General features: G+C 46.3%; 1 protein-coding gene across 2 annotated transcripts in view; it reads left to right on the plus strand.

Moving 5' to 3' along the window:
* The first annotated feature begins 338 nt into the window (after positions 1 to 338).
* The window catches only part of LOC117524220 (amyloid-beta A4 protein-like), a 52,729-nt gene continuing 25,187 nt past the window's right edge, over positions 339 to 27,880 (plus strand). Inside the window, exons 1-8 of one of the 2 annotated variants that reach the window (XM_034185991.1) lie at positions 339 to 552; positions 16,552 to 16,719; positions 16,812 to 16,941; positions 23,122 to 23,234; positions 23,608 to 23,798; positions 23,875 to 24,113; positions 24,278 to 24,445; positions 26,288 to 26,421. In XM_034185991.1, coding sequence (XP_034041882.1) covers positions 493 to 552; positions 16,552 to 16,719; positions 16,812 to 16,941; positions 23,122 to 23,234; positions 23,608 to 23,798; positions 23,875 to 24,113; positions 24,278 to 24,445; positions 26,288 to 26,421 — 1,203 coding nt within the window. In that variant the 5' untranslated portion in view covers positions 339 to 492. The remainder of the gene's footprint in view (positions 553 to 16,551; positions 16,720 to 16,811; positions 16,942 to 23,121; positions 23,235 to 23,607; positions 23,799 to 23,874; positions 24,114 to 24,277; positions 24,446 to 26,287; positions 26,422 to 27,880) is intronic. The other variant, XM_034185992.1, reaches the window with a different exon arrangement.

Genomic DNA, 27,880 nt, shown 5'->3' on the forward strand with positions numbered 1-27,880 from the left:
GTCCCCCCCAATTTCTAGTTCTAAATTGCGCCCTTGATGGCAAAACCTCAATAGGGCAAATATGACCCCTTTAAAGGTGCGGGGGGAACCAGCAGCACCCCACTGGCTACGCCCCTGATTTTCGGCAAACAAGCGTCTGTAATATTGTTTATAGTCCAGACAATTTTATCAAATAAAATGACAGTGAGGATAAAGATATGTGTTGTCAAAATAACGGCATATTGTGGAGTGATTAGCATTACACGGGCGGTCAGGTGACGGAGCAGCCGGTCAGTTTGACTCCCCACCGCCTCCCCGACAAAAAAAAAAAAAAAAAAACTACCGTAAACACATCATCGTTTCAGCCCACCGTCAGTGAGTCTGGGACGGACCGCCAGGAACGGATCGCTCAGCCGACTCTGCGCAAACACTGGTCGCTTATTAGTATTTCTTTTTTTTTTTTTTAACGGGACGTCGTGAACTTAACGGGGCGCTGGATCCTGGGTGGCCGCTATGGGGGAGCATACGGCGTTTGTGCTGTTACTGGTGGCGACCTTGACGCTCTCTTCCGAGGTGAGTAGAGCAGAGAAATCTCAGCCTGGTTGAACCACTTCCTCCTGCGGGCCTACAGCGGCCATCAAACGGACCACAAAGGAAACACGCAGTCCCCATCGAAATGATTAAAACATACCCCTTAATGGTGGTATATTCATGATAATAACACAAAAGCTACGCTTTTTATATTGTTTTTTTTTCGTGCACACACTCCAGGTGGTTCAGTCATTCGGCTTCACCTGATAGTTTTAGGTTGACTGATGTAGTTTTAATGTAACCAGGTGTGACGTTATGGCGTAACAATGCTAGCGAGGCCTAGCCGTTACCTTGCTAACACTGTGTCAGTGATTTAGCAGCGCCGTTTCTCTTGAAACGCATAAATGTGTAATTAGCCCATAATAGTTGGAAAGGCATTTTCACACTAGCGTATTGCTATTTATGAGCTAGCTCAAGCTAGTTAGTTACACAATAGACGGCGTCGAGAGCTGTGAAAATGTAACGGAGTAGTGTTACGCTTTATTTTGTGACCCAGATAAAATGTGACCACAGTACTTGCAAACAATAGAAAATATTAATATATTTTAAAGCTCAAACTAAATACACGCAGACCACCTTTAACTTAGTGCAGTACATTATGATTTGGTCTCAATATTATTAATGGGAATATATATATATATATATATATATATATATATATATATATATATATACACTTTCATATCACGCCTCTTCCACATAGCAAAATATGTACACCATTTTAAATATTTGATCTTAGACATGTATTTTTATTCTGTATTTGTTTCTTATTACATTGTATTTTGTGTACCTCACTATTGTGCTTCCCTAACCAAGAAAAATTCCAAGTGTGTTTGAGTACACTTAGCAGTAAAACGGATTGACACTAGTTCTGATTTTCTCAACACTTTGCCTAAGTTCTTCAATCCCTGTTTATAAAAAAGGCAGAGTTTGACTAAATACTGAACTGAGAGAGTTTTTTTATGCCAAGATTAAAAAAAAAAACATTGGTGTGCATATCCGGTTGTTAAGCGCTGACGTAACGCATCACGTGATAAATCTGTTTCCGGGTGCAAAGACCTCCAAGTTTACAATTAAAGTTACATCTGTTTGATCTTTTTAAGGATTTACAGTTTAAGTTTAGTTTGTGTTTACATTGTGTGCAAACTTCCGTCCCTCCCTTCTCCGCCTCCACCTCCGTTCTATGGTCAGAACACTTAATAAAACTTTTTTTTTCTTTTACTTTGCATATTTTATTATGCACAGGTAAAATATACATGTCTGTTTGTTAATAAAAAATGATGTATTAAAATAAACAGGACGTTAAAGTGCAAACTTCACTTTCTCCCCGAACGGCATGAACAGGAAGTGATAGCAGCTCACAGCAACTCCCGTTGAAAATAATGGAGAAACAACCTGAGCGTCTGACATTTTTACATAAAACAAACGCAGTAACAACGTCTAAAAACCCAGTTAATATATCCAGGAGAGTTTTAGGCACAATATACAAAGAGTTTTATGTTGCGATGTTAATGCTGTTGTCCGTGTGCAACGGTGTAAGTGCAGCCTGATCAGATCGTCTCAGTGCAGTTCTCAATGTTAATGACAGTGCGCCTTTTTGGTTTGGAGCCGGAAGTTGAAAATCACATGATGCGTTACGTCACACTTAACAACCGGATATCTCTGATTTAAAAAAAAAAAAAAAAAAAAAGGTGCCAGGTCACAGAATGTACTGGCTCACATAATGCGGTGTAACACCTCCTGTAGCCATACTTTTATGTAAAAAACAAAAACAATATCAACTAGACACTCAGAATGCACATAAACCCACCAAGACCATGTATTGCTTCAGACGTCTATATCTTGGATCAAAATATGTTCTGGATCAAAATAATTTTTAGGACATTTTCCATCTGCTCACCAAATTGAATCAATAATGTTGATTCAACATCCTCTCACAACTTTGAGTTAAATATTGCTATGTGTCAAACATTCTTCTGGAACTCACTTCAAGAATATATTCCAAATAACCTGAAAAATTGAATCACAGATTTCTCAGAACATTATCTACCTGCTCACCAAATTTCATTGTAATCACTACATTGTAATTCACTACCTTTTGAGTTATCTGGCTAACTCATAAACAATCAGTCATATCAATGAAAACATTGCCTTCTTGGTAGAGGTAACTACTGAGTAGTAATTATGTCTGGGTTTAGTTAGTTTTTTTGTTTGTTTGCAATACTGGTGCTAAACTGATCATTTAAAATACTGTCAATTTGTTGGACTGCAGTGAAATTTCATGTAATGTAGCATGTGAAGATGTAGATGAAGTAACACATTTCCAGTCCGACATTGTGCAGTGTAGAATTTTGTGTTTAATTGATGTGCATCATATGACATTCACTTCATATGTGCAACTCCTCTGCAATCAGTTTATGGATTTCAGTGAAACATCACGCAGTGGTATCACACCATGTCAACATGTAGGCTAGATGAAGTAAAATAATTCTAGTCACGTCTTCAAGGTGAGATAGTTGAGCTCTTGTGGTTTAACTCATGCATCATACTTTGAATTCATATGAGCAACCGATTTATGGATTACAATGAAATTTCACACAGTGGTAGCACACCATGTGGAGATGTAGATGAAGTAAAATAATTCTGGTATGACATCTTCGAGGTGAGATAGTTGAGCTCTTGTGGTTTAATTCATGCAGCATACTGTATGATATTGAATTCATAAGAGCAAATTATTTATGGATTTCAATTACATTTCACACAGGGGTAGCACACCCTGTCAAGATGTGCATGAAGGAAAATAATACTGGTCCAATGTCTTCAAGGGGAGAAAAATCCTTTTAATACACCATATTTGTTAATTCAGGTGTTTCATAGCAACATATGAACTACAGCTGACTGATATATAATACATGCAAGGCATTAATACTCCCTAGTGTAGTTTAAAATGTTTTGCATGCTGATACCAGCATTTTCTGTGTTAACCTGGAAGTTGTTGTGTGGGCCGCTGAAGAGGAGGTACTGCTGGCCCACCACCACCAGAGCGCGCCCTGCTTGGAGTGCGGGCTCCAAGCACGAAAGGGCGCCAGACCTAGAAGAAGTGACAGCTGTCATTCATCCCCTGCACCAGCTGTCACTCGTTCATCATCATCACCACCATAAAAGCCGGACTGCAACTCCACCTCCTCGCCGAGAAATCGACTACCATTCCTGAGGTAATCCTTCTCTGCAGTATTTGGATTAATCCACGTTTTGATCTCTGTTTGCAGCCGTTTATTCCTGTGGGACAGTTTTGTTGGAGCGGCGTGTTGTGGGAACCGCGACGTCTTCGCCTCCCACTCCCTCCAGATAAGTGACTGACAGGAGCTGCTTAAGTGTATGATTGGAGGTGGAGGTGCTCCCTCCCATCAGTGTTGGACTGTGTATTACTGAGTGTGCGGACTCACACTCACACATCCTGTTTTTTGCTCTCTGCCAGCAGTACCAGGGTCGACAGCCGGGGACAGAGGCCACCTGGGGATTCGGGACTTGGCGGCTCCGGTGTTCTTCAGGCCGTTGGTGGTGGAAGCCGCGTGGAGTACGGCTTCTCTCGTCGGGGGGGTCTCCTATCTTCGAGCCTGCCACACGTCACCTGGTGCTAATTGACTGTGCATATTTTCTGTATCTTTTCGTTGTGTAGTGTCACAACATTAAATTGTTACCTTTTGGTTTATTCATTGTCCGTTCATTTGCGCCCCCTGTTGTGGGTCCGTGCTACGACACCTTCCCAACAGGATTTCTCGGCCATCGTCATGGATTCCGAGGGGCGTCAACCCGAGTTTGAACGGCCAATGGAAGAGCCAGGAGCGCAGGCGTCAGCGGGAGGCGTGTTGAGTGAGCTGCAGCAGATCTTAACCGCCTTCACGGCTCGGTTAGATTCTGTGACCAAGCAGAGTGTCCTCCTTGATCGGAGGGTGGAGGCTCTCACTGCCAGGGTGGAAGCGCGCGATCAGGGCGCTGCTGCAGCCACTCCTCTGGCTGGTCCTGGGCTTGTATCAGACGTTCCACTGGTCGTTCAACGAACCCCCCCACCGTCCCCTGAAGCATACATAAGCCCTCCGGAACCGTACGGGGGCTGTGTCGAGACGTGCGCGGACTTCCTCATGCAGTGTTCGCTCGTCTTTTCACAGCGCCCTGTCATGTACGCATCAGACGCTAGCCGGGTGGCTTATGTTATTAATTTGCTTCGAGGAGAGGCACGCGCATGGGCTACGGCGCTTTGGGAGCAGAATTCACGGCTCCTAACGTCTTATACTGGGTTTGTACGGGAGTTCAAACAAGTGTTTGATCATCCCAACAGAGGCGAGACCGCTTCGAACGTGCTGCTGTCTATGAGACAGGAGCGCTGTAGCGCAGCCGAGTATGCAGTCGACTTCCGCATCGCGGCAGCGAGGTCCGGCTGGAATAACGTTGCGCTCCGCGCCGCCTTTGTAAATGGACTGTCCCCGGTCCTTAAGGAGCACCTACTGGCCAAGGAGGAACCGCGGGATTTTGACGGGCTTGTCGATTTAGTTATACGCTTAGACAACCGTTTAAACGAGCATCGTCGGGAGCAGGCCGGGGGGCGTGACCGGGCACGAGCCGTCCCTCCCCCTTCCGGTTCCGACAAGGTGACGTCGTCCCCACGCTTCACTGCCAGAGAGCTCCGTGTGGCTACAGCTCCCCCTGCTGAGGAGGCTATGGACACGAGCAGGGCCAAATTAAAATCAAATATCAGACAAAGGAGGCTGGCCCGCGGGGAGTGTTTTGTCTGCGGCTCTTGCGAGCACATGCAGAAGGACTGCCCTAAAACGGTCAAACTACAACGCCCGTCCTTAGAAACTGGGCTAAGGGTGGGCCATAACACGCACGCGGGAAAACCCCGCAAATCTGCACGAATCCCAGTAACAATCCTTTGTGGGGATTTAACCCTTCACGCCCCAGCACTGGTAGACACGGGGTCTGAAGGGAATCTGCTGGACAGCAGATGGGTAAAGGAAGTAGGGCTCCCTCTGGTGGCTCTGCCGGCACCATTGCAGGTGCGAGCACTAGATGGCACCCTGCTTCCATTAATCACACATCAGACACAACCAGTGACTTTGGTTGTGTCTGGGAATCACAGGGAGGAGATAGTGTTCCATGTCACACCATCTACCTCCCGAGTGATTTTGGGCTTTCCATGGATGGTGAAGCACAATCCCCGGATTGATTGGCCGTCTGGGGTTGTGACGCAGTGGAGCGAAACCTGCCACCGGGAGTGCTTAGGATCCTCGGTTCCTCCCGGCACTACGGCTAATGAGGAGGTCAAAGTCCCCCCCAATCTATCGGCAGTGCCAAAGGAGTACCATGATCTTGCTGACGTTTTCAGCAAAGATCTGGCGCTCACTCTTCCCCCGCACCGACCGTATGATTGTGCCATCGATTTGGTCCCGGGCGCTGAGTACCCGTCCAGTAGACTGTACAACCTCTCACGTCCGGAACGCGAATCAATGGAGACCTACATCCGGGACTCCTTAGCTGCCGGGTTGATCCGAAACTCCACCTCCCCGATGGGTGCTGGTTTCTTTTTTGTGGGCAAGAAAGACGGCGGACTCTGTCCATGCATTGATTACAGAGGGCTGAACGAGATCACGGTTCGCAACCCATACCCGTTGCCCCTGTTGGATTCTGTGTTTACGCCCCTGCATGGAGCCCAAATTTTCACTAAATTGGATCTTAGAAACGCGTACCACCTGGTTCGGATCCAGGAGGGAGACGAATGGAAGACGGCGTTTAACACCCCGTTAGGTCACTTTGAGTACCTGGTCATGCCGTTCGGCCTCACCAACGCCCCCGCGACATTCCAAGCTTTGGTAAACGACGTCTTGCGGGACTTCCTGCATCGGTTCGTCTTCGTATATCTGGACGATATACTCATCTTCTCCCCGGACCCTGAGACCCATGTCCAGCATGTACGTCAGGTCCTACAGCGGTTGTTGGAGAATGGGCTGTTTGTGAAGGGCGAGAAGTGCGAGTTCCACCGCACTTCTTTGTCCTTCCTGGGGTTCATAATCTCCTCCAACTCCGTCGCCCCTGATCCGGCCAAGGTTGCGGTGGTGAGAGATTGGCCCCAACCGATAAGCCGCAGGAAACTACAGCAGTTCCTCGGCTTTGCAAATTTCTATAGGAGGTTCATCAAGGGTTACAGTCAGGTAGTTAGCCCCCTGACTGCCCTGACCTCCACCAAAGTCCCCTTCACCTGGTCGGATGGGTGCGAAGCCGCGTTCCAGGAGTTGAAACGGCGGTTCTCGACTGCACCAGTTCTGGTGCAGCCTGATCCTGATCGCCAGTACGTAGTTGAAGTGGGCGCCTCTGACTCAGGGATAGGAGCCGTGCTGTCCCAGAGCGTGGAGGCTGATAAAGTTCTCCATCCTTGTGCCTTTTATTCCCGCAGGTTGACCCCAGCTGAACGGAACTATGACGTCGGCAATCGGGAACTCCTCGCGGTGAAGGAGGCTCTTGAAGAGTGGAGACACCTGCTGGAGGGGGCGTCGTTGCCCTTCACGGTTTTCACGGACCATCGGAACCTGGAGTACATCTGGACCGCCAAGCGGCTGAACCCCAGGCAAGCCCGCTGGTCTCTGTTCTTCGGGCGCTTTGACTTCCAGATCACGTACCGCCCCGGGACCAAGAACCAAAAACCAGATGCATTGTCCCGGGTGCATGAAGAAGAAGCCAAAGCGGAGCTGTCGAACCCCACCAAGACCATCATTCCCGAGTCCACTGTCGTGGCCACCCTCACCTGGGACGTGGAGAAGACCGTCCGGGAGGCCCTGACAAGAAGCCCGGACCCGGGGACTGGCCCCAAGAACAGACTATACGTTCCACCAGAGGCAAGAGCTGCCGTCTTGGACTTCTGTCACGGGTCCAAGCTGTCCTGTCATCCCGGAGTGCGCAGGACCGTGGCAGTAGTCCAGCAGCGCTTCTGGTGGGCGTCCCTGGAAACCGACGTCCGGGACTACATCCAGGCCTGTACCATCTGCGCCAGGGGTAAGGCGGACCACCGGAGGACGACGGGACTCCTCCATCCCCTGCCAGTGCCTCATCGCCCCTGGTCTCACATCGGCCTGGACTTCGTCACGGGCCTCCCGCCGTCCCAGGGCAACACCGTGATTCTCACGATAGTGAACCGGTTCTCCAAGGCGGCCCACTTCGTGGCCCTCCCGAAGCTCCCGACGGCCCAGGAGACGGCAGACCTCCTGGTCCACCACGTCATGCGGCTGCATGGGATACCGTCGGACGTCGTCTCGGATCGGGGCCCCCAGTTCTCTTCACAGGTGTGGAAGAGTTTCTGTAAGGAGCTGGGGGCCACCGTAAGTCTCTCGTCCGGGTACCACCCCCAGACCAACGGCCAGGCAGAGCGGGCTAACCAGGAGTTAGAGCAAGCCCTCCGATGTGTCACCTCCGCGCATCCGGCGGCCTGGAGTCATCATCTGGCCTGGATCAAGTATGCCCACAACAGCCAAGTTTCGTCTGCTACCGGCCTCTCCCCTTTTGAGGCATGTTTGGGGTACCAGCCCCCATTGTTCCCGTGGTGGAGGGAGAGGTCGGTGTGCCCTCGGTCCAGGCCCACCTCAGGAGGTGCCGCCGGGTGTGGCGGGCCGCCCGCTCTGCATTGGTAAAGGCCCGGACGAGGGCTAAGGCCCATGCGGACCGCCGGCGTTCCCCGGCCCCCACATACCAGCCTGGGCAGGAGGTGTGGCTTTCGACCAAGGACATCCCTCTGTGTGTCGACTCCCCTAAATTGAAAGACAGATTCATCGGACCATTTAAGATCCTCAAGATCATCAACCCGGCCGCAGTAAAGCTTCGACTCCCGGCTTCACTGCGGATTCACCCCGTCTTTCATGTTTCCCGTCTCAAGCCACACCACACCTCGCCCCTCTGTACTCCGGGACCAACGCCGCCTCCTGCCCGGCTCATCGACGGGGAGCCTGCCTGGACAGTCCGCAGGCTCCTGGACGTCCGTCGTAAGGGCCGGGGTTTCCAATATCTGGTGGACTGGGAGGGGTATGGACCTGAGGAACGCTCCTGGGTGAAGAGGAGCTTCATCCTGGACCCGGCCCTCCTGGCCGAATTCTACGCACGGCATCCGGACAAGCCTGGGCGGACGCCAGGAGGCGCCCGTTGAGGGGGGGGGGGGGTCCTGTTGTGTGGGCCGCTGAAGAGGAGGTACTGCTGGCCCACCACCACCAGAGGGCGCCCTGCTTGGAGTGCGGGCTCCAAGCATGAAAGGGCGCCAGACCTAGAAGAAGTGACAGCTGTCATTCATCCCCTGCACCAGCTGTCACTCGTTCATCATCATCACAATACAAACCTGGCAAAAATTATGGAATCACCGGCCTCGGAGGATGTTCATTGAGTTGTTTAATTTTGTAGAAAAAAAGCAGATCACAGACATGACACAAAACTCAAGTCATTTCAAATGGCAACTTTCTGGCTTTAAGAAACACTATAAGAAATAAAGAAAAAAAATTGTGGCAGTCAGTAACAGTTACTTTTTTAGACCAAGCAGAGGGAAAAAAATATGGACTCACTCAATTCTGAGGAATACATTATGGAATCACCCTGTAAATTTTCATCCCCAAAACTAACACCTGCATCAAATCAGATCTGATCGTTAGTCTGCATCTAAAAAGGAGTGATCACACCTTGGAGAGCTGTTGCACCAAGTGGACTGACATGAATCATGGCTCCAACACGAGAGATGTCAATTGAAACAAAGGAGAGGATTATCAAACTCTTAAAAGAGGGTAAATCATCACGCAATGTTGCAAAAGATGTTGGTTGTTCACAGTCAGCTGTGTCTAAACTCTGGACCAAATACAAACAACATGGGAAGGTTGTTAAAGGCAAACATACTGGTAGACCAAGGAAGACATCAAAGCGTCAAGACAGAAAACTTAAAGCAATATGTCTCAAAAATCGAAAATGCACAACAAAACAAATGAGGAACGAATGGGAGGAAACTGGAGTCAACGTCTGTGACCAAACTGTAAGAAACCGCCTAAAGGAAATGGGATTTACATACAGAAAAGCTAAACGAAAGGCATCATTAACACCTAAACAGAAAAAAACAAGGTTACAATGGGCTAAGGAAAAGCAATCGTGGACTATGGATGACTGGATGAAAGTCATATTCAGTGATGAATCTCGAATCTGCATTGGGCAAGGTGATGATGCTGGAACTTTTGTTTGGTGCCGTTCCAATGAGATTTATAAAGATGACTGCCTGAAGAGAACATTTAAATTTCCACAGTCATTGATGATATGGGGCTGCATGTCAGGTAAAGGCACTGGGGAGATGACTGTCATTACATCATCAATAAATGCACAAGTTAAGTTGATATCTTAGAAACGCGTACCACCTGGTTCGGATCCAGGAGGGAGACGAATGGAAGACGGCGTTTAACACCCCGTTAGGTCACTTTGAGTACCTGGTCATGCCTTTCGGCCTCACCAACGCCCCCGCGACGTTCCAAGCTTTGGTAAACGACGTCTTGCGGGACTTCCTGCATCGGTTCGTCTTCGTATATCTGGACGATATACTCATCTTCTCCCCGGACCCTGAGACCCATGTCCAGCATGTACGTCAGGTCCTACAGCGGTTGTTGGAGAATGGGCTGTTTGTGAAGGGCGAGAAGTGCGAGTTCCACCGCACTTGTTTGTCCTTCCTGGGGTTCATAATCTCCTCCAACTCCGTCGCCCCTGATCCGGCCAAGGTTGCGGTGGTGAGAGATTGGCCCCAACCGATAAGCCGCAGGAAACTACAGCAGTTCCTCTGCTTTGCAAATTTCTATAGGAGGTTCATCAAGGGTTACAGTCAGGTAGTTAGCCCCCTGACTGCCCTGACCTCCACCAAAGTCCCCTTCACCTGGTCGGATGGGTGCGAAGCCGCGTTCCAGGAGTTGAAACGCCGGTTCTCGACTGCACCAGTTCTGGTGCAGCCTGATCCTGATCGCCAGTACGTAGTTGAAGTGGACGCCTCTGACTCAGGGATAGGAGCCGTGCTGTCCCAGAGCGTGGAGGCTGATAAAGTTCTCCATCCTTGTGCCTTTTATTCCCGCAGGTTGACCCCAGCTGAACGGAACTATGACGTCGGCAATCGGGAACTCCTCGCGGTGAAGGAGGCTCTTGAAGAGTGGAGACACCTGCTGGAGGGGGCGTCGTTGCCCTTCACGGTTTTCACGGACCATCGGAACCTGGAGTACATCCGGACCGCCAAGCGGCTGAACCCCAGGCAAGCCCGCTGGTCTCTGTTCTTCGGGCGCTTTGACTTCCAGATCACGTACCGCCCCGGGACCAAGAACCAAAAACCAGATGCATTGTCCCGGGTGCATGAAGAAGAAGCCAAAGCGGAGCTGTCGAACCCCACCAAGACCATCATCCCCGAGTCCACTGTCGTGGCCACCCTCACCTGGGACGTGGAGAAGACCGTCCGGGAGGCCCTGACAAGAAGCCCGGACCCGGGGACTGGCCCCAAGAACAGACTATACGTCCCACCAGAGGCAAGAGCTGCCGTCTTGGACTTCTGTCACGGGTCCAAGCTGTCCTGTCATCCCGGAGTGCGCAGGACCGTGGCAGTAGTCCAGCAGCGCTTCTGGTGGGCGTCCCTGGAAACCGACGTCCGGGACTACATCCAGGCCTGTACCATCTGCGCCAGGGGTAAGGCGGACCACCGGAGGACGACGGGACTCCTCCATCCCCTGCCAGTGCCTCATCGCCCCTGGTCTCACATCGGCCTGGACTTCGTCACGGGCCTCCCGCCGTCCCAGGGCAACACCGTGATTCTCACGATAGTGAACCGGTTCTCCAAGGCGGCCCACTTCGTGGCCCTCCCGAAGCTCCCGACGGCCCAGGAGACGGCAGACCTCCTGGTCCACCACGTCATGCGGCTGCATGGGATACCGTCGGACGTCGTCTCGGATCGGGGCCCCCAGTTCTCTTCACAGGTGTGGAAGAGTTTCTGTAAGGAGCTGGGGGCCACCATAAGTCTCTCGTCCGGGTACCACCCCCAGACCAACGGCCAGGCAGAGCGGGCTAACCAGGAGTTAGAGCAAGCCCTCCGATGTGTCACCTCCGCGCATCCGGCGGCCTGGAGTCATCATCTGGCCTGGATCGAGTATGCCCACAACAGCCAAGTTTCGTCTGCTACCGGCCTCTCCCCTTTTGAGGCATGTTTGGGGTACCAGCCCCCATTGTTCCCGTGGTGGAGGGAGAGGTCGGTGTGCCCTCGGTCCAGGCCCACCTCAGGAGGTGCCGCCGGGTGTGGCGGGCCGCCCGCTCTGCATTGGTAAAGGCCCGGACGAGGGCTAAGGCCCATGCGGACCGCCGGCGTTCCCCGGCCCCCACATACCAGCCTGGGCAGGAGGTGTGGCTTTCGACCAAGGACATCCCTCTGTGTGTCGACTCCCCTAAATTGAAAGACAGATTCATCGGACCATTTAAGATCCTCAAGATCATCAACCCGGCCGCAGTAAAGCTTCGACTCCCGGCTTCACTGCGGATTCACCCCGTCTTTCATGTTTCCCGTCTCAAGCCACACCACACCTCGCCCCTCTGTACTCCGGGACCAACGCCGCCTCCTGCCCGGCTCATCGACGGGGAGCCTGCCTGGACAGTCCGCAGGCTCCTGGACGTCCGTCGTAAGGGCCGGGGTTTCCAATATCTGGTGGACTGGGAGGGGTATGGACCTGAGGAACGCTCCTGGGTGAAGAGGAGCTTCATCCTGGACCCGGCCCTCCTGGCCGAATTCTACGCACGGCATCCGGACAAGCCTGGGCGGACGCCAGGAGGCGCCCGTTGAGGGGGGGGGGGGTCCTGTTGTGTGGGCCGCTGAAGAGGAGGTACTGCTGGCCCACCACCACCAGAGGGCGCCCTGCTTGGAGTGCGGGCTCCAAGCATGAAAGGGCGCCAGACCTAGAAGAAGTGACAGCTGTCATTCATCCCCTGCACCAGCTGTCACTCGTTCATCATCATCACCACCATAAAAGCCGGACTGCAACTCCACCTCCTCGCCGAGAAATCGACTACCATTCCTGAGGTAATCCTTCTCTGCAGTATTTGGATTAATCCACGTTTTGATCTCTGTTTGCAGCTGTTTATTCCTGTGGGACAGTTTTGTTGGAGCGGCGTGTTGTGGGAACCGCGACGTCTTCGCCTCCCACTCCCTCCAGATAAGTGACTGACAGGAGCTGCTTAAGTGTATGATTGGAGGTGGAGGTGCTCCCTCCCATCAGTGTTGGACTGTGTATTACTGAGTGTGCGGACTCACACATCCTGTTTTTTGCTCTCTGCCAGCAGTACCAGGGTCGACAGCCGGGGACAGAGGCCACCTGGGGATTCGGGACTTGGCGGCTCCGGTGTTCTTCAGGCCGTTGGTGGTGGAAGCCGTGTGGAGTACGGCTTCTCTCTCGTCGGGGGGGTCTCCTATCTTCGAGCCTGCCACACGTCACCTGGTGCTAATTGACTGTGCATATTTTCTGTATCTTTTCGTTGTGTAGTGTCACAACATTAAATTGTTACCTTTTGGTTTATTCATTGTCCGTTCATTTGCTCCCCCTGTTGTGGGTCCGTGCTACGACACCTTCCCAACAGAAGTGTGGTAATGCTGAGGTTACTGTAAAAAAGGATAAACTACTTTGATTTAACTCTTAATTGATTTGAATATCTTATACTATTCCTCTGAGAATCCTTTAGTGACATTCTTTCTGTTGGTTGTGTTGTACTCGGGTCAGGTCTGGGAGCATGCATTGGTGCTGCACATCATTTCATTCACCACAGTACAGCACCACCTTCTGTCCTGGATGGCAGACAACTGGTCCATAGCCAAAAGTAGCCATGTCTCTGTTACAGCCAGGAGATTCATTGGCATAATCTTGGCCTTCTCCAGATGCTGTTGTCCTGAACATTAAGGGACCTACGTGTTGAATCATGCCCAGACGAACGGTATTCCGTATGTCATAATATTTCCCTTATGATGTGCCAGACAGACACTTGATAGAAAAATAATAATCATGGTCATTTATCAAAAACAAACTGTTTGAATGGTTCCAGATTCTCAAACAGGAGAACTGTTTTTTCCCCTTTGTTTTACAGTATAAATTGCAGAAATTTGGTTGGATTTCAGACCATTATTTAGATGATTAAACAAGTAATTATACAACCCCTGGCAAAAATTATGGAATCACCGGCCTCGGAGGATGTTCATTCAGTTGTTTAATTTTGTAGAAAAAAGCAGATCACAGACATGACACAAAACTAAAGTCATTTCAAATGGCAACTTTCTGGCTTTAAGAAACACTATAAGAAATCAGGAAAAACAATTGTGGCAGTCAGTAACGGTTACTTTTTTAGACCAAGCAGAGGGAAGAAAATATGGAATCACTCAATTCTGAGGAAAAAATTATGGGATCATGAAAAACAAAAGAACGCTCCAACACATCACTAGTATTTTGTTGCACCACCTCTGGCTTTTAGAACAGCTTGCAGTCTCTGAGGCATGGACTTAATGAGTAACAAACAGTACTCTTCATCAATCTGGCTCCAACTTTCTCTGATTGCTGTTGCCAGATCAGCTTTGCAGGTTGGAGCCTTGTCATGGACCATTTTCTTCAACTTCCACCAAAGATTTTCAATTGGATTAAGATCCGGACTATTTGCAGGCCATGACATTGACCCTATGTGTCTTTTTGCAAGGAATGTTTTCACAGTTTTTGTTCTATGGTAAGATGCATTATCATCTTGAAAAATGATTTCATCATCCCCAAACATCCTTTCAATTGATGGGATAAGAAAAGTGTCCAAAATATCAACTTAACTTGTGCATTTATTGATGATGTAATGACAGTCATCTCCCCAGTGCCTTTACCTGACATGCAGCCCCATATCATCAATGACTGTGGAAATTTAAATGTTCTCTTCAGGCAGTCATCTTTATAAATCTCATTGGAACAGCACCAAACAAAAGTTCCAGCATCATCACCTTGCCCAATGCAGATTCGAGATTCATCACTGAATATGACTTTCATCCAGTCATCCATAGTCCACGATTGCTTTTCCTTAGCCCATTGTAACCTTGTTTTTTTCTGTTTAGGTGTTAATGATGCCTTTCGTTTAGCTTTTCTGTATGTAAATCCCATTTCCTTTAGGCGGTTTCTTACAGTTCGGTCACAGACGTTGACTCCAGTTTCCTCCCATTCGTTCCTCATTTGTTTTGTTGTGCATTTTCGATTTTTGAGACATATTGCTTTAAGTTTTCTGTCTTGACGCTTTGATGTCTTCCTTGGTCTACCAGTATGTTTGCCTTTAACAACCTTCCCATGTTGTTTGTATTTGGTCCAGAGTTTAGACACAGCTGACTGTGAACAACCAACATCTTTTGCAACATTGCGTGATGATTTACCCTCTTTTAAGAGTTTGATAATCCTCTCCTTTGTTTCAATTGACATCTCTCGTGTTGGAGCCATGATTCATGTCAGTCCACTTGGTGCAACAGCTCTCCAAGGTGTGATCACTCCTTTTTAGATGCAGACTAACGATCAGATCTGATTTGATGCAGGTGTTAGTTTTGGGGATGAAAATTTACAGGGTGATTCCATAATGTATTCCTCAGAATTGAGTGAGTCCATATTTTTTTCCCTCTGCTTGGTCTAAAAAAGTAACTGTTACTGACTGCCACAATTTTTTTTCTTTATTTCTTATAGTGTTTCTTAAAGCCAGAAAGTTGCCATTTGAAATGACTTGAGTTTTGTGTCATGTCTGTGATCTGCTTTTTTTCTACAAAATTAAACAACTGAATGAACATCCTCCGAGGCCGGTGATTCCATAATTTTTGCCAGGGGTTGTATTAGTGATGTCTCTTTGGACTGAGATATTTTGATATAGACATTACAAATTATTGATCAGAGAATGAAAGGATTGGTTCTGAGCCCGTTTTTTTGTTTTGCAGCAGTGATGGGCAGATAGACGGACGAGATCAGACATGAGTCAGATGATGTGATCTGCAGTGAGAGTAGAGCGCAGTTTGAGCTGAGCCAGGAGAGGTGGAGGTGTGCTCTAGAGAGAAAGGGAATGAAAGTCAGACAGAACAAGACAGAGTACATGTGCATCAATAAAAGGGAGTGCAGAGGAATGGTGAAGGTGGATGAGTTTAAATACTTGAGATCATCTGTTCAGACTGGTGTAAATGGGTGGTGTTTGCAGACTCCTTGGCAATTCTGTTACCATAGAATTACAATCAGCAAATTTTTAACAGTAAGCCAAAATATGGTCAGATTTTGCTGTTATTGTAATTCTGTTAGCATAGATTTGCTCTCCTTTACATCAGGGAGTAAAGGATACAGCCTCAATTTGATAAAAACGTCTCTTTCACACAGCCTACAGTATCACCATAATGGTTTTGCTGTCTTAATTTACCCACTAAGCTAATGAAATTCCTGCTCATTGATTTGCACACTTGCTAATGCAATAAGAGACATTTAAAGGATTGCTGTATTTGCAGAATTATTCAAACAAAATGTCTGCTGGCAGCCAAAGTGGTCTCATCTCATAGTGCATATTGTCATAGCATCCAGTGACACAAAATAAATAAAAGTTATTTGAGTAAAAGCTAACAAAGGACTCATGCTATTATTTTGGTTTAATGTTTCAGTTCCTGGCTTCCGGTATATCTTGCCTTGGCAGATAAGCAGGATGAAAAAAAAAAAAAATCTCAAACTCATTAGAACAATGAAGATTGGTGGAAATAATGACAACATTATGCACAAAACACCATAAACATGTAGCAATATTAGAGGAGCTATTATACCAAATACGTATTGATACTGCACTTGGATTTTCATTGGAATTAGAAATAAACCAAGTGAGTTAAAATCTAAATGAGGTACACTCAAGCTGTACATTTGTCTGTTCTTATCCGTGTAGGTGCCTGCTGATGACTCACTAGGTTTACTTGCCGAGCCCCAGGTGGCTATGTTCTGTGGGAAACTCAACATGCACATCAATCTGCAGACTGGTAAATGGGAGTCTGACCCCTCCGGTAGCAAGAGCTGCATCGGCACAAAGGAGGGCATCCTGCAGTACTGCCAGGAGGTACGTAATGAGAGAGCGAGCGCACAACAAAGACAAAGACCCTGAACAGAGACAGCAGGAAAGCGCATAAAAACCCTCTCACTTTTCTCCAGGTGTACCCAGAGTTACAGATTACTAATGTCGTCGAAGCCAACCAGCCTGTCAGCATCCGGAATTGGTGCAAGAAAGGCCGCAGGCATTGCCGCAGTCACACATACATTGTAGTGCCATACCGCTGCCTGGGTAAGCAGTTCTGGCAACACTTTAGCATTCAGTGTTGGGTGAGGGCAGTGCTTCTAAAACGCTTAAAAAGTCAATACCTCACTTTTATTCATCAAGCCAGATTGATCAATCCATGCAAAACAAAACAATATTTCTACATTAACAAAGAATGTGAAAGTGATGTTGACTGTTATAATATGTCTTTTTATATAACGGCTGAGTGGATACTCATCATTTGATTGGTGCTTTGTATGTCACGTGACATGGATTATTTGTCCCATTTGTGTTGCGTTGCATTTAGTGTGCAAATATGGTTCCATTTAGTGTAAAAATTTGGTTCCATGCATTTTGTACCGTTGAATGCTGCGAACCCCACCCGTGCACACACTAGTGGGGGCGGTGTTTAGCTAATCATGGCAGAATTTGTTTTGGTGACTGGCGACGATTTAAACGAGCTACTTGACGGTGCTAATTCTTCTAAAGCCTCTTTCACATTGGCGTATTTGTAGAGCTGCTCATTGTGGCGTATCGTCTACGCCGTGTTGAGCAACTCTCCGCCCAGTTTGAGCAGCTCTACGTCGAGTTTTTTTTCTCTCTATGCAGCAGTATGTTGAGGGCTATGCACGTAGGACGGAAGAAATTAAACATGCTTAAATTTCTTCGGCGCAGAGCGCTGGACACAGTTTTAAGCAGGTCTGCGCAGCACAGTATTACTGCAAGCAAGTCTGTGCAACACGGCGCCCCTGTACACAACCAAAAACTGAGTGCGTGAATCCAGAGGAATCAGCTGGAGAACATGATCACACAGCCCACAGCACCTGTGTGTGCTTAGAACAGGGAATTGAACCTCAACTGAGAAATCCAGAAACACAACAGAAATCGCAGGTCGGTCGCTCGCTCTCTCTCTCGTGTGCACTCTCCCTCACTCTGTCTCTCTCTCTCTCTCTCTCTCTCTCTCTCTCCCTCTGTCGCTTTCTCTCTCTCTCTCTCTCTCTGTGTGTCTGATCAAACCTGTGACTTTAAAATAAAAGCCTCGTCGCTGCATGTCGGTGCGCTCATCAAACGCCCTGATCGATCAGGTCTGATCAAACCTGAAAAGAGCCGTGACTCTTTAAAATAAAAGCTTCACGCTGCATTTCTGTGCGCTCATCACACGTCCTGATCGATCAGTCAGTCAATCAATCCATACAATAATACAAAGCCATACAATAATTACAGATTATTACATTACTTGGTGACAGTGGGAAGGAAAAACTCCCTTTTAACAGGAAGAAACCTCCAGCAGAACCAGGCTCAGGGAGGGGCAGTCTTCTGCTGGGACTGGTTGGGGCTGAGGGGAGAGAATCAGGAAAAAGACATGCTGTGGAAGAGAGCAGAGATCAATCACTAATGATTAAATGCAGAGTGGTGCATACAGAGCAAAAAGAGAAAGAAACACTCAGTGCATCATGGGAACCTCCCAGCAGTCTAAGTCTGTAGCAACATAACTAAGGGATGGTTCAGGGTCACCTGATCCAGCCCTAACTATAAGCTTTAGCAAAAAGGAAAGTTTTAAGCCTAATCTTAAAAGTAGAGAGGGTGTCTGTCTCCCTGATCTGAATTGGGAGCTGGTTCCACAGGAGAGGAGCCTGAAAGCTGAAGGCTCTGCCTCCCATTCTACTCTTACAAACCCTAGGAACTACAAGTAAGCCTGCAGTCTGAGAGCGAAGTGCTCTATTGGGGTGATATGGTACTAAGAGGTCCCTAAGATAAGATGGGACCTGATTATTCAAAACCTTATAAGTAATAAGAAGAATTTTAAATTCTATGCTAGAATTAACAGGAAGCCAATGAAGAGAAGCCAATATGGGTGAAATATGCTCTCTCCTTCTAGTCCCCGTCAGTACTCTAGCTGCAGCATTTTGAATTAACTGAAGGCTTTTCAGGGAACTTTTAGGACAACCTGATAATAATGTATTACAATAGTCCAGCCTAGAGGAAATAAATCCATGAATTACTTTTTCAGCATCACTCTGAGACAAGACCTTTCTAATTTTAGAGATATTGCGCAAATGCAAAAAAGCAGTCCTACATATTTGCTTAATATGCGCATTGAAGGACATATCCTGATCAAAAATGACTCCAAGATTTCTCACAGTATTACTAGAGGTCAGGGTAATGCCATCCAGAGTAAGGATCTGGTTAGACACCATGTTTCTAAGATTTCTGGGGCCAAATACAATAACTTCAGTTTTATCTGAATTTAAAAGCAGGAAATTAGAGGTCATCCATGTCTTTATGTCTGTAAGACATTCCTGCAGTTTAACTAATTGGTGTGTGTCCTCTGGCTTCATGGATAGATAAAGCTGGGTATCATCTGCGTTTACAATGAAAATTTAAGCAATGCTTTCTAATAATACTGCCTAAGGGAAGCATGTATAAAGTGAATAAAATTGGTCCTAGCACAGAACCTTGTGGAACTCCATAATTAACCTTAGTCTGTGAAGAAGACTCCCCATTTACATGAACAAATTGTAATCTATTAGATAAATATGATTCAAACCACCGCAGCGCAGTGCCTTTAATACCTATGGCATGCTCTATTCTCTGTAATAAAATTTTATGGTCAACAGTATCAAAAGCAGCACTGAGGTCTAACAGGACAAGCACAGAGTTGAGGCCACTGTCTGAGGCCATAAGAAGGTCATTTGTAACCTTCACTAATGCTGTTTCTCTACTATGATGAATTCTGAAACCTGACTGAAACTCTTCAAATAGACCATTCCTCTGCAGATGATCAGTTAGCTGTTTTACAACTACCCTTTCAAGAATTTTTGAGAGAAAAGGAAGGAACATAAAAACACATATAGACACAGAACACACATACAAATAACAAGTGATCAGGACATGTTTAACTGTTTAAAACTGCTATGGCAGAAGGGACAAAGCTTTTACTAAAGCGCGCCCGCATCCACTTCAGAGTTCTATACCTGCGACCAGAGGGCAGCAGGCAGAAGTAACAGTGGAGAGGATGATCAGAGTCTGTGCTGGTTGTCCGGGCCGTGCATATGACTGCCTTATTGTTGAGTTGTAAGAGATCCGTGGTAGGCAAGCTGATGATTCTGGATGCTGTGTGAGTGACCTTAATAAGTTTATTTCTGTTGGTGATGGAGAGCATATTGAAGTAACAAGGTGAGCAGTACAGAAGGATGGGTTGAATGATGCTGGAGTATAACAATAACAGGAGTTTTGGGGTGACAGAGAGGACACGGAGCTTATGAAGGATATGGAGTCTTTGCTGGGATTGTTTATGGATATCAATGACATGTTGATCAAAGGTGAGCTTATTGTCCAATATGAGTCCAAGATATTTTAAATGATTGACACGCACAACTGTTTTGTTATGAATGTTAATGGGGGCCAAGTCCGGGATACGTGATTGAGTATGAATCAGTAGCTCCTTAAGCCTCGGTCCCACCGAGTGAAGAAGGAGTGAAGAAGGAGCCATGTACCATTTTTTTTTGTTTCATGAGCTATCGTGGCATTATAGTGGCTCAGAGTGGCTCTTAGAGGCATTATCTTCAGTTAACGAGGCTCCTCTCTGAGCATGGCGCTAATTTCAAGATGTTCAAAATTTAGCAACAACAGCGTGGCGCAGTTTGTGTTGAGTTACTGCGACAGCTTAGAGGCATTTGCGTGGTGCTTACGAGTCTGCAAAAAGTCCATTATCCGTGCGCCTGGCACCTTCGCAGAACCTGAGAGGCTATTTTTGGAGCGGCTCCTCCTCTTGCGCACACAATTGCACCTGCTCTGTGCGCTGGACTCTATATATTTTGTAGTGGATTAATCATTTTCTGCCAAACCTTGGATGGTGAAAACACTTCTAATCACTTCTGGCATCACAGAGGACTGTTTCATCTGGACACTTTTTCCTCTCTTTCCTGCTCCATGTGGAATGTATTTTGAGCAGCTTAAGGTAATTATTTTTAATGTTTTTTATAGCTTGATAAAACAGTTCCTTGCTATAAAAGTATGTCTGTATGTTGATATCTGTTGTGTGTAAAAGTATGTTGATTTAATATCTTGTTAATGGATCACTGTGTGTGCGCACTGAGGCAGGACCCGAGAGGCTATTTTTGGAGCGGGTCTCCTCTTTGCGCACCAAATTCCACCTGCTCTGTGCGCTGGACTCTATATAAAATAATTATTTTGTAGCGGATTAATCATTTTCTGTCAAACCTTGGATGCCGAAAATACCTGTAATCACTTCTGGAATTAATGTATCACATGAGCTCCGCTGTGTGTGCGCACTGACGCACTGAGGCAGTAGTGACTCCTCATCATGCTTCAAACGAGCATTTAGGCAGAACGCCAGCTCACAAAAGAGTGATATTTCAGTCAATATTGGACGAACACAAAGTTAAAATTTGGGTGACTGCGTGAAAGTGGATGTGTGTTTAAAGCCATGGAAGATAACTCCAGTGGAGCAGCTAAGAGCTTTGCGGCAGCACAGGTGGAGAGCGCGCAAAAGAGTGATTTTTGAAGACATAACACAAAGTTAAAAGTTGTATCATGGTGACTTGTAAGCTGCGGAAGAAATAAAGAAATATATATATTGAAAATGATCCACAGGTGTATATAATAAAACGGCCACCTCATTCTGTACGCAGAACGGCACCGCGTGCAAAAGAGCGCTTTTGCAGAAATAAACAGACGAACACAAAGTCCAAAGTGGAATCACATTGTAAAAATGATTGTGCTTAAAGCCAGGGAAAAAAATAAAGCCAGCAAGCCACGGATGGAACGGAAGCCAGAAAGAGCAGAGAGGCGGCTGTCCATGAAAGGACAACAGCAGCGCGCGCACAAAAGAGTGATTTTGCAGAAATAAACGGACAAACATAAAGTTTTGTGTGTTTAAAGCCGCAAAAAAAAAAAAAAAAAAAAAGCCAGAGAGCCGCGGAGCCAGCGAGGAGCACAGAGGCGGCTCTCCAGGAACCCGTGGTTCGGGTCTAGCTGGTCTGGTGCATTACAAGTGGACTGCAGCCTGGCGCACAGCGCACAACTGCGGAACTGTGATGGAGTGTCTATTTTTGTACTGCGTTTAAAAAAACAAAAAAAGAAGGGACATCTTTAAATGCTGCTGTGAATCTGTGAATTGAAAACCCACACTTTGAAGGGACCAGGTGTGGGAGGGCTGGAGGTTTGGACCAAACTCATGCCTAAACGTGTGCCAACATGGCGTTATCATGGCGCTATCATGGCACTACTTGGCTTAGTGTGGCTGATGCGAGCCATTCGAGGCTGTAATGACAGGTCGGTCGTGGCTCACTAGAGGCTGCTACGCGGCACATGCGGGGTACAGAGCGGCACATAGTGGCACCTTCATAGTGGATACGTGTTAAGATGAAAACGTGGGTCATTCTTCAAATAATCACCCCACACCCATGCGTGGCTCCTTCTTCAGCCTTCATTATTCGGTGGGACTGAGGCTTTAGTCTTGTCCACATTAAGCTCCAAGAAGTTATCCGAGTACCACTTAGTGAAGTGGGTAACAGACTGATGGAAGGTGATTATGGAGTTACTGTCCTTGAGAAGAGCAAGAATGGCTGTGTCATCAGAGTATTTAAAATATGTAGTTGTGGGTGGGGGGGCTGGTGCAGTCGTTAGTGTAGAGGGTGTACAAGAAAGGGCTGAGTACACACCCCTGGGGGGCACCGGTATTGGTGATAATGGTTGATGCAGTGCACACTGATTAGGACTTGCTGGAGTGTTTATATTTCCCATCTGGCTTGGGAAGGCCTCAGGATCCCACAGAAAGAGTTAGAGGACTTAAATGAGGATAGGGAAGTGTGGGAGGAGCTGCTTGGTCTACTGACACCTTGACCTGGACCCAGATAAGCGGCAGAAAATGAATGAATGAACATTTATTATTATAGTAGTGTGTGTGTGTTTTAAAACTTTCAAACTCTAAAATCTTTATAAAAAGGGCTAAATGACTTAACACATATTGTTTGATAAAATGGAATATATGCAGTCAGAGCAAATTGAATTTGTAAAGCATGAGCCAGTCTGTTGGTAAAGTTTTTCTGCAGCTGAAGTGTGATACAAAATTACACAAACCACGTGCGATTTTATCTGTTTAAGCCGAACCCTTACTGAGTGCATCTGTAAGAAAATAGACACAGACTAAAGGAGACAAACAAAAGCGTGTTTGCGTTGCAGTCGGGGAGTTTGTGAGCGACGCTCTGCTAGTTCCAGATAAGTGCAAGTTCCTGCACCAGGAGCGAATGGACCAGTGCGAGAGCCACCTTCACTGGCACACTGTGGCCAAAGAGGTGAGAAAAGAGTCAAAATGTTTCCTCTCTTGCTGCTCAATCTTTTTCTTTTGAATTGAACTTTTTTCCTTTGTGGTTGTTTGTTGACTTCTTACAGAGTTAAAATGTCTTGGCTTTTCATATCTGCCTTCGACCAGCACTGTGATTTCTGTTTCCTTTTTCCTCGATTGCTTTTGTTAATTAACAAGCAGTCACACAGAATCAATTCTGTCATTGGTTTGACTTTATTCTAATGAATAATGTAACATACAATTACTGTAGCTGTCATAGGGACTGACATTATTCATTACTGTGTGGTTTCTTTGAGAATGTTTGGGTTAAAAGTCAACATGCTGCAGTCGTGGTAATGACTAATGATTGTTATTAATATTAGTCCTGTGGAGACCGATCTATGAATCTCCATGACTACGGAATGCTGCTGCCGTGTGGTATTGACCGGTTTCGAGGGGTGGAATTTGTCTGCTGTCCGGCGGGGGCGGAACAAGAGACCGATAGTGCGGAGGAGGAAGGGGAGGAGTCAGACGTGTGGTGGGGCGGAGCTGAGAGTGAATACTCTGATAACAGGTATGATCATTCACACATATGGTTGGCATCTGCACAGTCTCACATGCACAAAGTGAGACGGTTGTTCTCGTCGCAGCATGTCCCGTCAGTCGGACGCACAACCCACCGCCGCTGAGGACGACGAACACCAGGACGAAGAGAGCAAGGCTTTTGAAAGGGATCAGAATGGAGACGGTGATGAAGACAATGACGAGGTCGAGGGAGACTTGGATGATGACGTCACATACGAACGTGATAGCGAGGAGCGTAATGCTAACATCGCCATGACAACCACCACGACCACCACCACTGAATCGGTGGAGGAAGTAGTTCGAGGTGAGAGTCTGAGACGGAAACCACGTCCGTGTTTAGCGTTTCTATGCATTTGTTGACTTTAGTCGTGTGATGTTTTCCTTGAAACCCAGAAACACGTTTTGAATTCATTCACTTTGATATTTCATTTGCATTTCTGTGTTGCTGCCTCTGCGTGCGTATTTCAGCGGTATGTTGGGCACGTGCTGAGTCCGGCCCGTGTCACGACATGCTGGAGCGTTGGTACTTCGTGCCTGAGAAGGCCCGCTGTGCCCCCTTCTTGTTTGGGGGCTGTGGGGGCAACAGGAACAACTTTGAGTCGGAGGAGTACTGCCTAGCTGTCTGCAGCAGCTCCTGTAAGTCCCAGGACCAGAACCGTCTGCATCACTAGTCTCTTCCTGTCCTCAGGCTGCTGCAGATTGTCTCCCTGTGTCTCTTTCACTGTCTTGCTCTCTGTTTTTTGTCTGCTGTCTCTTAACCTCTTAAATCTCTGAGACATGGATTTAGCTGCTAATCATCTAATCTTATATTTAAGATTAATATGTACTTTTTACTGGTAAAACAAACCACACTGTAACAAAATACTTTTTTTTTTAACTTGGAAAAAAATAGTGACCAGACAGTCTTAAACTTTTATTTGTGCATAATTGTTATGCTGTGGATTTGTGTTGAGTGACACAAAGTGCACTATACAATATAAAAGTAATTTTATGTGTCTGTCACTTTTATTGCATTATGTGTTTCTCTGCCATTCTGTTTTTTTATTCTAATCTCTAACCTGCATTTTGGTTACGCTTAGGTTTAAGATAACAATAATGAGTAAAAGATCAATTTTGGGGTGGGGGGGTTCCTGATGTTATCATCTGCAAGTTGCCAAATATGTGGGATATGTATGATTATTATTATTATTATTAACCCGAAAAAAGTCAGATTCACAAATAGTGTACGTTACCTAAACAGCATTTTTGTGTAGCTAATGAAATGCATCGTTATGTTGATGGTGCGCTCGTACCTGCTTCTCATATAACAAGTAACGAAGTCCTCAATTCAACACCACCTGTGCACCAGTTTTATGTTTTGTGCTCTGGAGCACTATTTTTTATTTATGTAACATTAACTGAGTAGTTTCTTTAATGAATAAAAATAAATAAATAAATAAAAATAACATTTTTGTTGGAATAGGAATATTTGGACTTTTGGCTGACCCCTGATGGGGGGGCTTAACTTACTTTTTTAAAATAAAATAATCTGATAACAGTAATTTTGCTTAAATATTCTGATAACATGTTGTCAAGAAATGTGCATTATGTAAATTTTCCTGTTGGAAATCAACCACATCACTCACAGAGCAGTTCAATATTTTCTAACCTGCTCAGTAACACAGCTTAATTTCTTTCTGCCCATATCACGTGTGCGTGTGTGCACGCGCGCTTCTGCAGCCATGTCCACACACGTGTGTTTGTGCATGCATGACACTGGCGTGTGGCAGTCAGCTGTTTGCTACAGAAGCTCTGTCGTCTTCTGAGCTGGCAGGTCTCTAACATTCTGCCTGCCGTGTTTTAAACAGCTGAGTGATGCACTGTTTGGATGAACTGTCTGTGTGTGTTTGGGGTGGGGGTGAGGGGAGGGGCGGGGCGGGGCTGCTGGTTGTTAAAGGTCGATGAGTTCATTTACAGTTTCCCAGCTTAGCTGTTTCTTGCACTTTGCATCTTGTGAAGCGCAGCAGTGCAGCACCTGCCCTGGTCCTGACGCAGCACTTTTCACCTTATCGCTTCCCTCCCACAATAAACAAACATGCAGACAGCCAGGTGTGCACGCTCGTACTGGGAAACTAATCATCCTTTGTCCTCGACAGTCTGTGCCGACATTTTATGTACTCAAAGGATCTTTTTTGTATGTGTGTAACCCAGTTTATGTTTGAACTTTTAACATTTTGCTGTTCTTACTCTGTTGTGTAGAACAATAACTTATCTGCCTATTGCTGAAATCAAAGAAGTAAAACGTGTTTTAATGTTGCCCCTGTGGAATGCCTTTTCTGCTTTGGGACTTGTAGGGATTTATTTTTTATTTGTTCCAGCCTTTAACCCTTCTTATGTCTGTTCACATGTATTCCTTTCGTCACTGGAGGCCTACACCATCCTGCCTGCTCTGTTTGCCTGTCCTTTTTGATTTAATAATCTACCTTTATTCTCCTCCAGTGCCCACCATGGCCCCCAGTCCACCAGATGCTGTGGATCGCTACCTAGAAGCTCCTGGTGATGACAGTGGACACGCAGCATTTCAGAAGGCCAAGGAAAGTTTGGAGGCTAAGCATCGTGAAAAGATGTCTCAGGTAAGTGTGCCACAGAGTTTTGCACTCATTATCTGTTTTTATTTCGGCACAATGTGGTACTCTCCAAATATTGTGTGACAAACAAAAACTTAGAGTCAGTCAGATTAGTATTTTGTTGGCAAATTTTGAAAAAGAATTGAAATTAATGTCTGTAATTAATTAAAATTGTGACTTTCAAGGCCATGAAAAATAAAATGGCATTTAAAGTATAGATGGCTATCATATTAACTAGCAGGTAAAGTCTGGTAGAATGTACTGGTGCAAGACCAGAAGGTTTCACTCCAGAGGTTTTCATTTTACAGTTTTTTAGGAATCAGTAACGTGCAGTAAATGCAGTAACATGCATTTTCGATTTTTGAGACATATTGCTTTAAGTTTTCTGTCTTGACGCTGTGATGTCTTCCTTGGTCTACCAGTATGTTTGCCTTTAACAACCTTCCCATGTTGTTTGTATTTGGTCCAGAGTTTAGACACAGCTGACTGTGAACAACCAACATCTTTTGCAACATTGCATGATGATTTACCCTCTTTTAAGAGTTTGATAATCCTCTCCTTTGTTTCAATTGACATCTCTCGTGTTGGAGCCATGATTCATGTCAGTCCACTTGGTGCAACAGCTCTCCAAGGTGTGTTCACTCCTTTTTAGATGCAGACTAACGAGCAGATCTGATTTGATGCAGGTGTTAGTTTTGGGGATGAAAATTTACAGGGTGATTCCATAATGTTTTCCTCAGAATTGAGAGATTCCATATTTTTTTCCCTCTGCTTGGTCTAAAAAAGTAACCGTTACTGACTGCCACAATTTTTTTTCTTGATTTCTTATAGTGTTTCTTAAAGCCAGAAAGTTGCCATTTGAAATTACTTTAGTTTTGTGTCATGTCTGTGATCTGCTTTTTTTCTACAAAATTAAACAAATGAATGAACATCCTCCGAGGCCGGTGATTCCATAATTTTTGCCAGGGGTTGTAGTACAGAAACAGCATTAGTGAAGGTTACAAATGATCTTATGGCCTCAGACAGTGGACTCATCTCTGTGCTTGTTCTGTTAGACCTCAGTGCTGCTTTTGATACTGTTGACCATAACATTTTATTACAGAGATTAGAGCATGCCATAGGTGTTAAAGGCACTGCACTGCGGTGGTTTGAATCATATTTATCTAATAGATTACAATTTGTTCATGTAAATGGGGAATCTTCTTCACAGACTAAGGTTAATTATGGAGTTCCACAAGGTTCTGTGCTAGGACCAATTTTATTCACTTTATACATGCTTCCCTTAGGCAGTATTATTAGACGGCATTGCTTAAATTTTCATTGTTACGCAGATGATACCCAGCTTTATCTATCCATGAAGCCAGAGGACACACACCAATTAGCTAAACTGCAGGATTGTCTTACAAAGACATGGATGACCTCTAATTTCCTGCTTTTAAACTCAGATAAAACTGAGGTTATTGTA

The sequence above is a fragment of the Thalassophryne amazonica genome, chromosome 14 (assembly GCF_902500255.1).
Source record: "Thalassophryne amazonica chromosome 14, fThaAma1.1, whole genome shotgun sequence".
Classification (NCBI taxonomy): Eukaryota; Metazoa; Chordata; class Actinopteri; order Batrachoidiformes; family Batrachoididae; genus Thalassophryne; species Thalassophryne amazonica.